Source organism: Dromiciops gliroides, chromosome 2 (assembly GCF_019393635.1).
Source record: "Dromiciops gliroides isolate mDroGli1 chromosome 2, mDroGli1.pri, whole genome shotgun sequence".
Lineage (NCBI taxonomy): Eukaryota > Metazoa > Chordata > Mammalia > Microbiotheria > Microbiotheriidae > Dromiciops > Dromiciops gliroides.
The window spans coordinates 655,656,022-655,672,275 of record NC_057862.1 but is presented as its reverse complement, the minus strand read 5'-3'; the positions used below and the strand labels follow the sequence as shown (position 1 = coordinate 655,672,275).

General features: G+C 44.6%; 1 protein-coding gene across 1 annotated transcript; it reads right to left on the bottom strand.

The window, feature by feature from the left end:
- Positions 1 to 5,007: 5,007 nt before the first annotated feature.
- LOC122742228 (chymotrypsinogen 2-like) lies at positions 5,008 to 11,370 on the bottom strand. The gene is made up of 7 exons (XM_043986313.1): positions 11,258 to 11,370; positions 9,474 to 9,577; positions 8,896 to 8,972; positions 8,648 to 8,726; positions 7,228 to 7,408; positions 6,374 to 6,507; positions 5,008 to 5,245 (listed from the first exon to the last, which is right to left on the bottom strand). Exons 1-7 carry the CDS (start codon positions 11,307 to 11,309, stop codon positions 5,084 to 5,086), a joined length of 789 nt encoding a protein of 262 aa, XP_043842248.1. The 5' UTR covers positions 11,310 to 11,370; the 3' UTR covers positions 5,008 to 5,083.
- Positions 11,371 to 16,254: the final 4,884 nt, after the last annotated feature.

The window sequence follows — 16,254 nt, the reverse complement described above, 5'->3', positions numbered from 1 at the left end:
AACTGGAGATAATGTAAAATACTTGGGAGTCGACCTGCCAAGACAAACCCAGGAACTATATGAACACAACTATAAACACTTCTCACACAAATAAAGTCAGATCTAAACAATTGGAAAAACATTAATTGTTCATGGGTAGGCCAAACCAATATAATAAAAATGACAATCCTACCTAAATTAATCTATTTGTTCACTGCCATAGCAAACTATCAAAAATTATTTTATAGATCTAGAAAAAATAATAACAAAATTCACCTGGAAGAACAAAAGCTCAAAGACATCAAGAGAATCAATGGGAAAAAAATGTGAAAGAAGTTGGTCAAGCAGTACCAGATCTCAAACTGTATTACAAAGTAGTAATTATCAAAACAATCTAGTACTGGCTAAGAAATGGAAAGGTGAGGGGCAGCTAGGTGGCACCATGGATAAAGCACTGGCCCTCGATTCAGGAGGACCTGAGTTCAAACCCTGCCTCAGACATTTGAGACTTACTAGCTGTGTGACCCTGAGCAAGTCATTTAACCCTCATTGCCCCACAGAAAAAAGAAAGAAAAGAAAAAGAAAGAGGTGGATCAGTGGGATAGAACAGGTACAAATTAGACTATAGAAAATGACTATAGTAATCTAGTATATGATAAACCCAAAGATCCAAGCTTTTGGAACGAAAGCTCATTATTTGACAAAAACTACTGGAAAAACTGGAAAACAGTATGGCAGAAACTAGGTATAGACCAACATCTCACAATATATACTAAAATAAGATAAAAATGGGTACATGATTTACACATAAAGGGTGATACCATAAGCAAATTAAGAGAGCTTGGAATAGTTCATCTGTCAGATTTATGAAGGGGAAATTTAGGACCAAAGAAGACATAGAGAGAATTACAAAATGTAAAAGAGATAATTTTGATTATAGAAAATTAAAAAGCTTTTGTACAAACAAAACCAATACAACCAAAATTATAAGGAAAGCAGAAAACTAGGAAAGAAATTTTGAAACAAGTATTTCTGATAATGGCCTCATTTCTCAAATATAAAGAAAACTGAGTCAAATTATAAAAATACAAGTCATTCTCCAATTGATAAACAGTCAAAGGATATGAACAATCAGTTTTCAGACAAAGAAATCAAAGCTATCTATAGTCATATAAAAATGCCCTAAATCACTACTGATGAGAGAAATGCAAATTAAAACAACTCTGAGGTACTACCTCACACCTATTGGAGTGACAAATACAACAACAACAACAAAAAGAAAATGTTGGATGTAGGAGGGGATGTGGGAAAACTAGGACACTAGTCCACTGTTGGTGGAGTTGTGAATTGATCCCACCATTATGGAGAGCAATTTGGAACTATGCCCAAAGGGCTAATCAAATTGTGCATACCCTTTGATCCAGCAATACCACTGCTAGGTTTATATCCCAAAGACATCCCCAAAAAGAGAAAAAGATCTATTTGTACACAAATATTTATAGCAGCTCTTTCTGAGATGGCTAAGAATTGGAAATCAAGGGAATGCCCATCAATTGGAGAATGGCAAAACAAGCTATGATTGTAATGGAATATTATTGTGCTATAAGAAATGACAAGCAGGATGGTCTCAGAAAGACCTGGAAAGACTTGTATGAACTGATGTAGAGTGAAGTGAGCAGAACCAAGAGAACATTATGCATGGAGACAGCAATATTATTTGATGAAGAACTGTGAATGACAATTATTATCAGCAATACAATGATCCAAAATAATCCCAAAGGACTAATGATGAAGAATACTATTCACCTCCAAAGAAAGAACTGATATTGATTGAACACAAACTGAAGCATGCTATTTTCACTTTCTTTCATTTTTTAATTTATCTTCTTATACAAAATGACTAATATGGAAATTATTTACATAATTGCATATATATAACCTACATCTGATTGCTTACTGCCTTAGAAAGGGGGAAGGGAGGAAGGAGGGACAGAGGAAGGGAAGGATAGGGTTTGGAACTGACAACTTTAAATAAAAATGTTTTTTAAATAAATAAATAAATAATGGCTATTCTTGGCTTTTAAAAAAAAGAGAGAGAAGGCTGAACCACAAATTTGGTTTCAACACATTGGCCAGACCTCACCATACTCACAATCAACTCCCCCACCAAGTACAATCTCCTTCCTCCCCAAAAGTTAAGGAAAACAGCATTGAAGAGTCGATTGCTTGAGACTAATAGAAGGCTATTGATCAACAAGCATCTTATTAAGCACCTACTATCTTCCAGGCACTGGAGACATAAAGACCTAATTGGTCTTCCTGCCTCATCTCTTCCCATTCTAATCCATTCAGCTGCCAAAGAATTCTTCCTAAAGAAGACCATGTCACCCACATACCTCAGTAAACTCCAGTAGCTCCCTCTTACCTCAAGGATCAAAGATAAAATCCTCTGTTTGGCTTTTAAAGCCTTTCACAACCTGAAATCCTCCTACTTTTCCAATCTTCTTACACTTTACTCCTCACCACTCATCTAAAAAAATTTTTTTCACCTCCACTCATTGTGTGATCCAGCAATCTAAACCTTCTTGTCATTTCTCCAGTTGGACACTCCATCTCCCAACTTCACACCTTTGCCTTAGTTTTGCCAAGGCACACCTGGAGGGCTCTCCCTCTCACTTCTATCTCTTAGAATCCCTCCATTAAAGAGGCCATCTTCTGCTCCAGGTGCTGCCAACAGCTAGTGCTGCCTCCTATCAAATAACTTTGTATTTCCTTGGTATGTATCTTGCATATACTGTCCCTAAATATTGGCACATTTTCTCCCCCATTAGAACAGAAATGATAACAGCTGGCATTTACATAGGGCTTTAAGGTTTGGGAGGGCAGAATCTGTTTTACTTTGTATATGCAGCATTTAGCATGGTGTTTGGCACAGAGTAAGCTGCCTGTAAGTAAATCCTTGTGGTCTGATTCATTGATTGATTGAATCACTCACCGACCAACCAGGACAGCTTAACTAAGTGGATCAGCTCTCAGTGTTCTGCAAACCTTAAAAGACTGTATAAATGGTGAATTTCTTTTTTTATTAGAGTCTTTTCTCACCATGTGTGTATATGCAGCATCAATGCCCAGAGGAGCAAGAGACCTTTGGGACCCCAGCTAAGTGGTATTTGAGACAAGGATTCATCTGGCAGAAATGCTGCCTTTGAACATGAACTCAGTGGGACCAATGCTCTGAAGGAATTAAGCTAGGGGAGGGCAGCTAGGTGGTGCAGTGGATAGAGCACAGGCCCTGGATTCAGGAGGACTTGAGTTCAAATCCGGCCTCAGACACTTGACACTTACTAGCTTTGTGACCCTGGGCAAGTTACTTAACCCTCATTGCTCCGCAGAAAAAAAGGGAGGGCGGGAATTAAGCTCAATTATGAACAAGAAATTAGGGTGGTGTGCCCTAAGGGGTGGGGGAAAATGTATGTTTGTTCTTGCCATATCTTTGAAGTGAATTTTCCCTTGTAAAAGCTAGTTTATGTTAAGTGATTAAAAGGCCTGAGGGCTCTAGTCTCTGCTCCCTAACATGGAGGGGGATGCAGCTAGTGGGGTCTTAAGCCAATGGCAGTAGAGAAGAGAGAACCCACCCCCAACCCTTGTGTGCCTGCCTAGAACCTTGATGGGCAGATGGGGGTAGGAGGGAGCCAGAGCAAACAAGCTACAAATCTGCCCCAAGATCTCAACCTTGGAAGGGAATTCTGAGGTCATGTTATGTACCCTCTACCTGAAGAAGAATACCCTCTACAGCATCCCTGACTACAAGTCATCTAGACTGTCCTTGAAGAACCCCATTAAAGGGGAATCTAGTACCTCCTGAGGCTGTCCCTTTCACTTTGGGGCAGACAGCTCCAATGGTTGGGAAGTGTTTCCTGAAGACTTCACCTAAATCTGACTCTTGGCTGCTTTGACCCATTGTTCTCAGCTCCTCCCTCTTCCATATCCCACCTGGGGTTAGCATCAGAGATAGAACTTGAACCCAAATCCTCAGTCTCTAGAGACAATGTTCTTTCCACTCTCCCATGAAGCCTCTGGTCACATGGATACAAAGTTTCAGATCAGGGACATCCAGATGGCCCTTCAAATAGTGGAAGACAGCTCTTGTGCCCTACTCTCCTTGTCATCTTTTTCTTTTTGATTTTGTTTGGCAGGGCAATGAGGGTTAAATGACTTGCCCAGGGTCACACAGCTCGTAAGTGTCAAGTGTCTGAGGTCGGATTTGAACTCAGGTCCTCCTCAATTCAAGGCCAGTGCTTTATCCACTGCACCACCTAGCCACCCAGTCTCCTTGTCTTCTTTAAGCTAAATAGCTCTAGTTCCACCTTTCGATCAGCACACGACAGGGTTCCTAGTCCTTTCTACACCTTCCAGCTTGTGTCAATGTCCTTCCTAGAACATGGTGCCCTGACAAGTTGTTGTTGTTTTTTTTTTAATTAGGCTTTTTCTTTTTTTGGGGGGGTGGGGGAGGGTGAGGCAACTGGGGTTAAGTGACTTGCCCAGGGTCACACAGCTCGTAAGTGTCAAGCGTCTGAGGCCGGATTTGAACTCGGGTACTCCTGATTCTAGGGCCAGTGCTCTATCCACTGCACCACCTAGCTGCCCCCCTTGACAAGTTGTTAAGGGAAAGGAATAGGTATGTGGAGAGGATTTCTGTTGGAAAAGGTGGTGAGACGAATGTCCAGCAGGAGTAAACTGAAGTCAGGCACTGGGAGAAAATCAGTTGGATGGTATCAGCTCTTCCTAAAAGAGGTGCACTCACTGTGCCTCAACTTCAAGGCCTAGAGGTCACCTTTGGCCAGGTAGGGCAGGCAGGAACCGGTCCTCTCCCTCTTCTCAAACCTCAGCAACATCATTAGAAATGGAACTAATTCCCAGAAACCCTTGCCAGGGGTCTGCCCTCCCGAGAACGTGTCTGGCCTTCTGAGCACAGTCGTTCTCCGCCTGTGTCTCTACTGCAAGCAAAGAGAACACGTGAACCCAGAATGATCTTGCATAGATGCATTTATTGGAGGTAGGGGAAGGGAAGAGCTGCAAGGAGAGGCATCTTTTCTTAAACAGCTCAGTTGCTGGACAGGGTTTCCTCGATCCAGGGGAGGAGTTCGGTGACCCGGGAGTACACAGCAGGGCTGCTGGTGGAACAGGTGCCACTTCCCCAGGAGACAATGCCAACCAGGGTCCAGGCACCATTATTCAGGCAGACCAGGGGGCCACCAGAGTCACCCTAGGGAGGAGAGACAAGAGAGCTTGAGAGGGTCTATCGGCACCCCCAAAACAGGGCCTGGGTGGCAGAGGGCATTAACTTTAGACTCTGAAGATGCAAATTTGAGTCTCAGTGCTAATACTTTGTAGTTACACGACCAGGGGCTTCATAGGAGAGTAAAAATACCATCAATAGTGGTTGTTGTTTTTTTCTTTTTCCCCCCTTGGGGCAGTGAGGGTTAAGTGACTTGCCCAGGGTCACACAGCTACTAAGTGTCAAGTGTCAGAGGCCGGATTTGAACTCAGGTCCTCCTGAATTCAGGGCCGGTGCTTTATTCACTGCGCCACCTAGCTGCCCCTAAATACCATCAATGTTGATAATACCTCTCCTCTCACCTGCCTTGTAAGCTTGTTGCAAATTGGAAGATGCTATAGAAATAAATGGAAATTAAGAACCGAAAGTTCAGTGACTTAGTCCAGGGACTGGCACCATGGCTAGATCCTCTCATGAGCCTGCAGAGGCTTGGTTGGAGACTTTTCAAATGCACAAGGGGAGGAAAATAGAGAAAGAATAAAGATTCCATTTTTCTAAGCACTTTTGACTTTTCAAAATGTTTTCACGTCTGTGATCTCATTTTTTCTTTGCAACAGCCCAAAGAGAGAGGTAGAAAGAGTAGGGGTATTAGTTCCCATTTGAGAGACGAGAAAACTGAGGCAGAGGGAAGTCTGTGATGATGATTATATCTGTCCAAAAGTAGACTAGGCAGGGAGTTTCTCTTTCCTGGTGGTTTTAACAGAAGGATGGATGACCACTTGTGTCAGGCAGTTTATAGGGAGATTAAGCATGTATTGGACTAAATATCTTCTGTCATCCCTTCTGAGAAGTGAGGTGGATGTCATGGGGCCAGGGGTGGGAGGGAATTACTAGATTGAGATTGGCTCTGCTACTTTCTATCAGAATGCCAAATCACTTTGATTTTCTCGGCCTCAGTTTCCCTTGTCTGTAATGTAGATAATGAATGATAAGACCCCTTCAGGGCAACACATCTTTTGTGATTCTAAAAAGGGAGAGAGAGGAAGGAAAACAGAGAGGAGAAAAATGGGGGAGGGAGAGAAGGGGAGAGTAAAGGAAAGCCCGAGAGGCAAGTACCATGCAGGAAGAAACACCACTGGCTCCGGCACAGATCATAGTGTCTTTGATTTTGCTCCCCCAGAATTCCTTGCACTCAGCATTGGAGATCAGGGGCAGAGCTGCCTGTTGGAGCTTGTCTGGGACGTTGAGAGCTGCAGAGACAAAAGACAAGGAAGCAGGTTAGACGTGTCTGGTGAAGTGAATGGGATGAGGGGGGCGGGTAGGGGACAGAGTCAGGAAGAACTGTTTCTGATAGTCTGGACTGAAGAACATGCCAGATTCCGTTCCAAGCTGGTTATTTGGTTAAAGCTTATAATACATAGCCTTCTTAAACTGTAAACAATTTCATGTTTATAGTTTTTACAATTCTATTCTTATTTTGTTGAGATCGTATTATAATCAAATCCATTTTTGAGAGCTAACCACTCAGTTTGCTTCTGATGTTTTGTGTGAATTGCAAGTGATCCAGAAGCCCTTGCCAATTGAGCAAACTTTACCACTAAGCAAATGGAGTTGAGAGAAGGCAGGAAGGTAGTCAGTTGCAGGGAGGATCCCTTAAACATCCTCACCTAGGGGCTACCCAGCAAAAAGAGCTTTTCATACTGAGCTGGATGTCTCAGAGCCATGTTCCAACTCTGGAAGGACTTGGACTCTGAATTAAAAATTCAGGGTGAAAGTAAAGTCTAAAAAATGACAACATTTTGAGAAAGCAGAGAGAAAAGTGACTTTTCTCAGACAAAATTAAATCCATGTGCCTTATAGTCTGAGATACATGAATTAGAATAAGGGGTCTTAACTGCAAACTAACAACAACAAATGCTATCGAAGGCAGGCAAAGCATCTAATGCTGAGCAAGCCAGTGTCATGCTCACCGGTGTGCTTGGTCTTGCCCCAGCCAGTAGTAACACAGGTGGTGCCTGCAGGGAAATCATCAGTGGCACTGGGGAGGCAGACGGAGGACACAGTCTCTTGGAAGGTCGCAGGGGTAGCCAGCTTCAACAGGGCGATGTCATTGCTAACGGTGAGCATGTTAAACTTTTTGTTCTTGAAAACCTGAAAGGAAGGCCAGGGACAAGGGCGTGAGACCCTGGTTTGAATCTTGGATATTGGCTCCCCTGCGCCCAAACTTTCATTGATTGCTATTACTTAAAGGCTTCCAGTGACGGGGGACTCACTACCTCACAAGACACCCCACTCTGTTAGGAAGTTTTTCCCTTTTTGTTTTTCAGTCATTTCAGTCATGTCCAACTCTCCATGACCCCATTTGGGATTTTCTTGGCCAAGATACTAGAGTACTTGGCCGTTTCCTTCTCCAGTTCATTTGACAGATGAGGAAACTGAGGCAAACAGGGTGAAGTGACTTGCTCAGGGTCACACAGCCAGCATGAGTCTGAAGACTGGATTTGAACTCAGGAAGAAGAGTCTTTAAACTACATGACACAGTAGATAATGGGCTAGACTAAGAGTCAAGAATACCTGAATTCAAATTCTGCCTCAGATACTTTTTAGCTGGGTAACCCTGGTCAAATCACACAACCTCTGTCTGCCTCAGTTTCCTGATCCATAAAATAGGAATGATAAATACACTAACTTCCCAAAGTGGTTGTGAGAACAAAATGAGATAATATTTGTCAAGTGCTTTGCAAGTCTTAACTCACCATAAAATGCTAATCAGAATTTTTTTTTATTTCTCAGTTCCCTCCACTGTCAATTTCTTCCCTCTGAGACTGCCTCCAATTTACCATGTACATAGTTATTCTTCCCCATTTGAGTGTCAGTTCCTTGAGGGCAGGGACTCTGGGTTTTCTTGTTTGTTTGCTTGTTTGTTTTTGGCTGGGTAATGAGGGTTAAGTGACTTGCCCAGGGTCACACAGCTAGTGTCAAGCATCTGAGGTGAGATTTGAACTCAGGCCCTCCTGAATCAAGGGCTGGCTAAAGTGCCACCTAGCTGCCCCCCCCCCTTTTTTTACTTTTTATGGTTTTCCCTGCACTTAGCACGATGCTTGGCATATAGTAAGCACTTAATAAATGATTGTCGGCCAACTATCCATGAAACCCTTTTTAAATGCTAAATATTAACAACAGAAGAAGTCATAGCTTAGATTCTATTAGTTACCAGCTCCCCACCCCAGCTGACCCTCTCTATTGACTCAGTGCCTGACAACTAGTAAGAGTTCATTAAATGCTTTACTTCTCCTGTGCCCATACTCTTAGCCTATGCAAGGAGGCCATGGCCTCCAAATTCCCAGCAGAACACCCCTCCCGTGCCCCTCCTCTGGGCCCAGGCTATACCTGGGCTATGTTCAGAACTTGGACATTATCATCATTAGATTTCAGGTTAAACTGTCCAGCAACCACCTTGTCAGTTGTCCTAAAACAGAGGGAAGAGCACACGTGTCAAAGGCCCAGCAGGCCCTGCTGTGGGTTGCACAAATGCTCATCTACTATCACAGAAACCCCTTTATCCAACCCAGCTCACCACCACCCAGTTTTCCAGAACAGGAAAAGAGAAACCTTGGAGTGGGTTTCCCATGACCTACCTGACACCGCAGTGAGCAGCTGTAACCACCCAGTTCTCACTGATGAGGGAGCCCCCACAGAAGTGGGATCCTCCTCTCTGGACGGGGAGAGAACAGATGGGAATCATAAGCACCCTGAAAATCTCAACAGCTCAGGGACCTCCTCTGGGGACAGAGGGGGACAGGATCTCAGGGGCTGAGGAGAGCCCTAGTCTGGGGTCAGGAAAATGGGTCTTTTTTATCCTTTCGGGGGACTGGGAAGAGGAGGGATCCCAGACAAGACCACCTGGGTCTCCTGATAAGCTGGGCAGCAACTAGGGCTAACATTTCCTTCTTGCCTGGTAGGGCAGAAGTTGCTATTGGACACAGAGGCTGACATTTATGGGGCTGAAGGAGAGGTGTTGCCAACTAAACAGGAGACTTCTTGGGGCACCAGGACAGCTTCTCAATCACTCTCTTCTTCCTCAGTGGGCATCTTGCCCTCCACCTCCTTCCCCCCCCCGATCTTGTAGGGAGAGGGATGTGGGAGGGGGGGTGGAAGAAGGAAAAGGAGCGGGGTAACAGCTCTGCCCCCCATGAAACAGGGTCTAGGTGCTCACCTGCAGAGACACTTGCCAAGGCCAGGAACCGGGAACTGCATCTTCGCCATTGACAATTCTGGCCAGACCACTGAGGGCTGGCTCTATGGCTGGGACACCACAGCCTAGAGGTATGGAGAAAATGAAGGTACTTAGGGTCCCCAGCCTTTCAATAGCTGGGTGGGCTCCCACCATTCCCGCCCCCCCCCAGTCTTTCAGGCCTGACGAAGCCTTAGCTGCTGCTGGAGACACCTGGTCTGGAATCCCCTACCCCCAATAGCTTCTTATTCCCCAAGAATAATCAGCTTTGGGTTGAATGCAGATCACCTGCTGGAAATAGCAGGAAGGGGGAAGGTGAACTGAAGGCAAACACCTGGTCCAGGGAGCCAGGCCAAGACCCTTGGGCCTCAGGGTGCCTTGGGATCTGAGGAGGGCTAAGGATCTGTCTCAGCCAAGACTCAAAAACCTCAAGGCGAAAGAGAACCCAGTACTGGGCTCAACCTGAGGATTCTTTTTTTTTTTTTTAATTTTTGCAGGGCAATGAGGGTTAAGTGACTTGCCCAGGGTCACACAGCTAGTTAAGTGTCAAGTGTCTGAGGCTGAATTTGAACTTGGGTCCTCCTGAATCCAAGGCCAGTGCTTTATCCACTGCACCACCTGGCCACCCCCACCTGGAGGATTCTTAATGAAACCCCTGGATCTGGGATATGAGGATCCTCCTTAACCCTATCCCATTTCTGGCAGATAATGGAAAGGAAGAAAAGGAAGAGAGGCCTGGAGATGGCCTTTGGGAGCAGCTGAAGAGGGAACCCCTAAACCCAGGTATCCCCTCGGTTCCCATCAGCCTCTCCTGAGCAAGGCTTTCCCAGGGCTACTCAGTAACCAGTGGGCTACCCTAGCTAGAGTCTGGGGATGGCAAAGGTGCTCTCTGTGCCTCGATATCCTCCCTGGGCTTCTGGCCACAGCTCCCTCCCCACCCAGGAAATGTAAAAGGAGCCAGTGGTCCCCACCCAGGTTCCCTGCCAGAACTGAAATTTGAAAGTTGCTCCCTGGTCTCCAAGGCTGCCCAATCCCCTCCTCCCCCCAACCCCCATGGGAGTGTCTCCCTCAGGCCTGCTGTCCTGTACCCAGATCCAAAATAACTTCCTCCTCCAAACTTCCCCTACCAACACAGCTGCTTTCAACTCCATGTTAGGATTCATTTATATCAAGATCTGAGCAGCTGAGAGTCTTCAAACCTCCCCCCACACACCCAGGGGCATTTTCATTTTAAAAGAGAAGCCTCCAAATTAATTTTTTTGTTGTTGCTTTTGGGGGGGAGGCAATGAGGGTTAAGTGACTTGCCCAGGGTCACACAGCTACTAAGTGTCAAGTGTCTGAGGCCGGATTTGAACTGAGGTCCTCCTGAATCCAGGGCTGGTGCTTTATCTACTGTACCACCTAGCTGCCCCCTAAATTAATTTTTTAATCTGAGGAATTCCAGAAAGTAGTGGGGGGGGAAATGAAAGCAGGGGCTTCACAACTTCTCAAGTGAGTCCTGTGCCCAGACATCTCGGGCTGGAAGGGACTCCAGAGGCCAACAAGGCCAGCCTCCTTTCCTCCTCCCACGTTACAGAGGAGAAAACTGAGGCCCACAATGGTTAAGCCACTTGCTCAAGGACACACAGGTAGGAAGTGTCAGGGGCAGGATCTACCTCCAGGCTCTTCCCTTCAGTCAAAGGTCACTGTGTAGCCCCATGGGGTTGAGAATGCCCACTTGCCCTCTGGGGATGGGTCCTGGGAGAGGGTCAGGGAACAGGACTCACCTGAGGCTGCAGCCACAAAGGCCAGGCAGGAGAGGAGCTGAAGGAATGCCATGGTGCTGCAGTGAGACAACCAGCCCAGTGTTTCCCTCCTTATATTCCTGCCTCTGCTTACCCTGGGGCACTGAGCCAGTAACCTTGGCCCTCAGCAGAGGCCAGAGATGTACCTTTCTCCCCCCACCTCCAAGAGACCTTGGGGTGATAAGCCGGTGAGCCAGCTGCTCTTTCTCTCCAGGAGTCCTTCCCCAAGGGTCCAGCCCTATCTCCCCCAACACATACACACACACCCCTCCAGCCCAGGCTCTGGGAACACTGCAGCTGCCTCCCCTGCCCTAACTTAGCCTGGAGCACTTCTGCACTGTGAGGCCTCACCTGCCTCCTCTTCCTTCCCAGCTAATTTTGCTCCAGAAATTGAGTTTTCCTAGTATGGGTCCAAGAGATCAGGGCCCCTACAGACTCAAAATCTGAGAGCTGAGAACAGCAGAGGTCTTTGAATCCATCCCACTGGTCTTCCATGAAGACTTTCCTTCCTCAAAAGCTGTGCGATATGATTGTAGTGGAATGGTCTTGTGCTACAGGACATGACAAACAGGATGATCCCCGAAAAACCTGGAAAGACTAATGAACATCGATGTATAGTGAAGTGAGCAGAGCTGGGAGGACATTGTGCATAGTGACAGAAGTATTGTTCAATGAGCAATTGTGAATGACTTAACTACTCTCAGCAGTGCAATGATCCAAGACAATCCCAAGAACTAATGAGGAAGCTTACTATGCACTCCTATAGAAAGAACTGATAAAAAGAACACTGTGGATTGTATATATTTTAACCTGATTGCGATCTTGTGGAAGGGGGAGGAAAGGGAGGGAGGGAGGGAGAAAAATTTGAAACTCTAACTCTTATGAAAATGAATGTTGAAAACTACCCTTGCATGTAACTGGAAAACAAAATAAATGTTTGTTGCTGAAAAAAAAAAAAGACTTTCCTTCCTCACCTGCCCTGAAGTGTCTAGGGTTATAAATCTTATCCTTCTGGCCATGAATTTCAAAATGGTGCCCTCTGCTTCCCTGCCTTTTCTTTCCTTTGTCCCAGGTGACTCATTAATCCATTTAAAAAAATATTTGCTGAGAGCTTACTAACTGAAAAGCACTGAAGGAGAGAAGCCCAAGACAGTCTAGTAAAGGAAGGTTCAATTCAGCAAGCATACCATACAGATGACTCTGGATTCTTGAAGGGGTTTAAAATTGCCAGCAGGGCTTAAAATTGAGGGGATGGGGGGGGGGAGAAGGAGGGAAAGGGAGAGAAAATAAATGCTAATTGAACAAAATTATTTAAAAAAAATATGGCTTTTAGATTTAAGCATGCCCTGTCAAGCTGTAAAACTGTTGAAAATAGGTCCAGGGGGCAGCTAGGTGGCACAGTGGATAGAGCATCGGCCCTGGATTCAGGAGGACCTGAGTTCAAATCCCACCTGAGACACTTGACACTTACTAGCTGTGTGACCCTGGGCAAGTCACTTAACCCCAATTGCCTCATCAAAAAACAAAACAAACCAAAAAATGAAATAAAAAAGAAAATAGGTCCAGGGATGGATGAGGAACTCTAAGAACTTAATAAATGCTGGTTGACTGACTGACTAAATATCTGTCATCTGAGGATTAGCCTGGCAAAGTTGGGACTTGTCAGAAAGATGGCTCCCATGTAACAAATAGTATTTCCTTTTTTGTGTGTGTGGGGTTTGTTTTTTTTTTTTTTAGTGAGGCAATTGGGGTTAAGTGACTTGCCCAGGGTCACACAGCTAGTAAGTGTTAAGTGTCTGAGGCCGGATTTGAACTCAGGTCCTCCTGACTCCAGGGCCGGTGCTCTATCCACTGCGCCATCTAGCTGCCCCAACAAATAGTATTTCAATGAAATGTTTTATTAAAAACTTAATATTGCACATTAAAACAACCAACTTCACTTGCTTGGTAACTGCTCATATTTAAATTAGTGAGTTAAGCCCATAAAAGACTCTATCATTACCATCCTTCTAAGTATGCATCGAGAGTCTCTTTGTGTTCATTCTCATTCACTTTTCCTCTTCTGGGCTTCATAATTAGTGAATGGTCCTTCTGGCTCCGCTTTTTTCTTCACTTTGCGTTATCTTATGAGTCTTGGCCAATTTCTTTGTATCCTTTCTCTGAGTCAGTCTTAATTTTAAGTATCCCATGACATTCTATTCAGTGTGGAGTGTGCTGTAGGGATAGAGAGCCAGGTTCAAATTTATCCCTGCCATCCTGACTATGTTGAACTGAGGAAGTCACAACTTCTCAATGCCCCAGGCAGCTCTTTAAGACTACACTTGCACAATAGTTAGGGGGCCACTAGGAGGTGCAGTAGATAGAATACTGGCCCTGGAGTCAAGAGAATCTGAATTCAAATGCGGCCTCAGAAACTTGACACTTACTAGCTATGTGACCCTGGGCAAGTCACTTATCCCCAATTGCCTTAAACATCCAGGGCCATCTCCAGACATCCTGATCTATATCTTGCCACTGGACCCAGACGGCTCTGGAGGAGAGAGTGAGGTTGATGACCTTGCACAGCCCCCCCTCACTGAAATCCAATTCAGTGCAAGTCGTGACATCACCCTGATGTCATAGTCCTCTTTGAGAATGAAGGAGGGGCAGCTAGGTGGCACAGTGAATAAAGCATCGGTCTTGGAGTCAGGAGGACTTGAGTTCAAATCCAGCCTCAGACACTTAACACTTACTAGCTGTGTGACCCTGGGCAAGTCACTTAACCCCAATTGCCTCACTTTAAAAAAAGAGAGAGAGAGAGAGAGAGAGAGAATGAAGGAGAGGGGCAGCTAGGTGGTGCAGTGGATAGAGCACCAGCCCTGGAGTCAGGAGTACCTGAGTTCAAATCTGGCCTCAGACATTTGACACTTACTAGCTGTGTGACCCTGGGCAAGTCACTTAACCCCAATTGTCTCACCAAAAAAAAAAAAGAAAGAAAGAAAGAAAGAAAAAGAGAATGAAGGAGAAACAATAGCAGCACAACAGGTAGCAATCTGTGTCAGTAGAGGGCATTTCCTCACCAGTGTTTCTATATCAATGAGGTAGTTGGGCAGTGCGATGGATAAGAGCCCTAGACTTGGAATCAGGAAGACCAGAATTCAAATCAAGCCTCAGACACCATATGCATGACCCTGGGCAAGTCATTTAACCTCTGTCTGCCAGACTCCTCAAATATAAAATGGAGATGCTAATAATGGCACCTGTGTGCCAGGGTTGTAAGGATCAAAAGAGATATTTGCCAAGTGCTTTGCAAACCTTGAATGATAGCTATAACTATTGGACATTTAAATTGTCTCCATTTTTTCTTGCAATTGTATAAACTGTTGCTATGAAAATCTTTTAACAGATTGTTCTTTTTTGAAAAAAAAAATCATGCCTTCAAGGATTATTCCCGGAAATAGAATTCCTGGGTCAGTGTGCACAATAATTCGTGTCACTTTTACTACATACTAGCAGAACACACTCCAAAGATTTTCTGTGCTTGCAGTTCTGCCATCCATGATTTTGTTGCTTTTTGTTATTTTTGTCAATATAGCATCTATGGAGTGGTATGCCAAAACTGTCTTCATTTGCATCACTTTCATCATTAGATCAAGCGTTTTTTTCAAGTAATTACTAACAATTTGTAACTCTCCTCTCAAAAACTGTCTGTTCATCAACAAGAAATCAAAAGGAAATGTTGAATGTCATGTAACTATCACAGAGTTTGATCCAAGAGAAAAGCAAGAAGGTACCTCCCTTTCTTCTCTGTGGAGGTTAGAGATTGGAGATCAGGGTGCCCTTGGTTTTGCTAAATGTCTCGTCTTGGGTTTTTGTCCTCTTTCTTTTCTCTTCTTTGTCATAAGGTATGGCTTTCTGAGTGGAGGAAGAGTGAGCACATCCTTGAAGATGGAGAGGCTATAAAAAACAAAGGTGTCAAGAAAACATCTTAAAAGAAAGAAAATTGTTCATTTCCTTCATGCATTCATTAACTATTTCTACAGATGAAGAAACTGAGATCTATCGAGGTTGAGTAACTTGTCCAAGGTCGCACGGGGGGGGGGAATTAATAGCCGAAAAAGGGGGAAGCTAGGTGGCACAATGGATAAAACACCGGCCCTGGATTCAGGAGGACCTGAGTTCAAATCCGGCTTTGGACACTTAACACTTACTAGCTGTGTGACCCTGGGCAAGTCACTTAACCCTCATTGCCCGCCCCCCCCCAAAAAATTAATAGCAAGGTCACACAGGAAATAAACACCAGAAGGGAGATTTTAACCCAGTTCTTCTGATTCTAGGCAGGAGTTCTTTATCTCAAGACTTCCTCCTCCCTTGCTCCTCTTATAATTTGATAACTGAATTCCAAGTTTTCTTTGTAATCCTTCGTATTATTTTATTTTATGAATTTATAAACACGGTTCTGAGAAGGGATCCCCAGGTTTCACCACACAAAAAGGTGAATAACCTGATATGGAACTAGTGCTCTTTCCATTGTGCCATCTCTCCAAAGCTCAACACCAGGGTGCATGCTGGTAACTCATCTGTAACTTAAGAGTCTTAAAGAATTGCCAGTGCATTGAGAGGTTAAGTGACTTGGTCACACAGCTAGGTCAAATCAAAGATAGGATTTGAACTCAGGTCTTCCCAACACCAAGGATAGCCCTCTGTCGGCTATACCACACTGAAATTTATACCCTGAAAAATAAAAAGTACCCAATAATTCAAGAGAATCTTATCAGTTATCCACAAAATCCTACTTCCATGCCTTATTTCTGTGTTGGCATGACCTTCGGTTCTCAAAGCAGAAGATATCTTCAGATAGGTGTTCCCAAGATGGGAAGATTTCAGGTTATTATCCCAGCAGCTGTCTGAAAATGCTGTCCAAAGACTAGCCTAGCAAAGGAACGAGAAGCTCATCACCAGTAGGTTAGCCACCAGGTGATGAATTTGTTGGCCAGGAC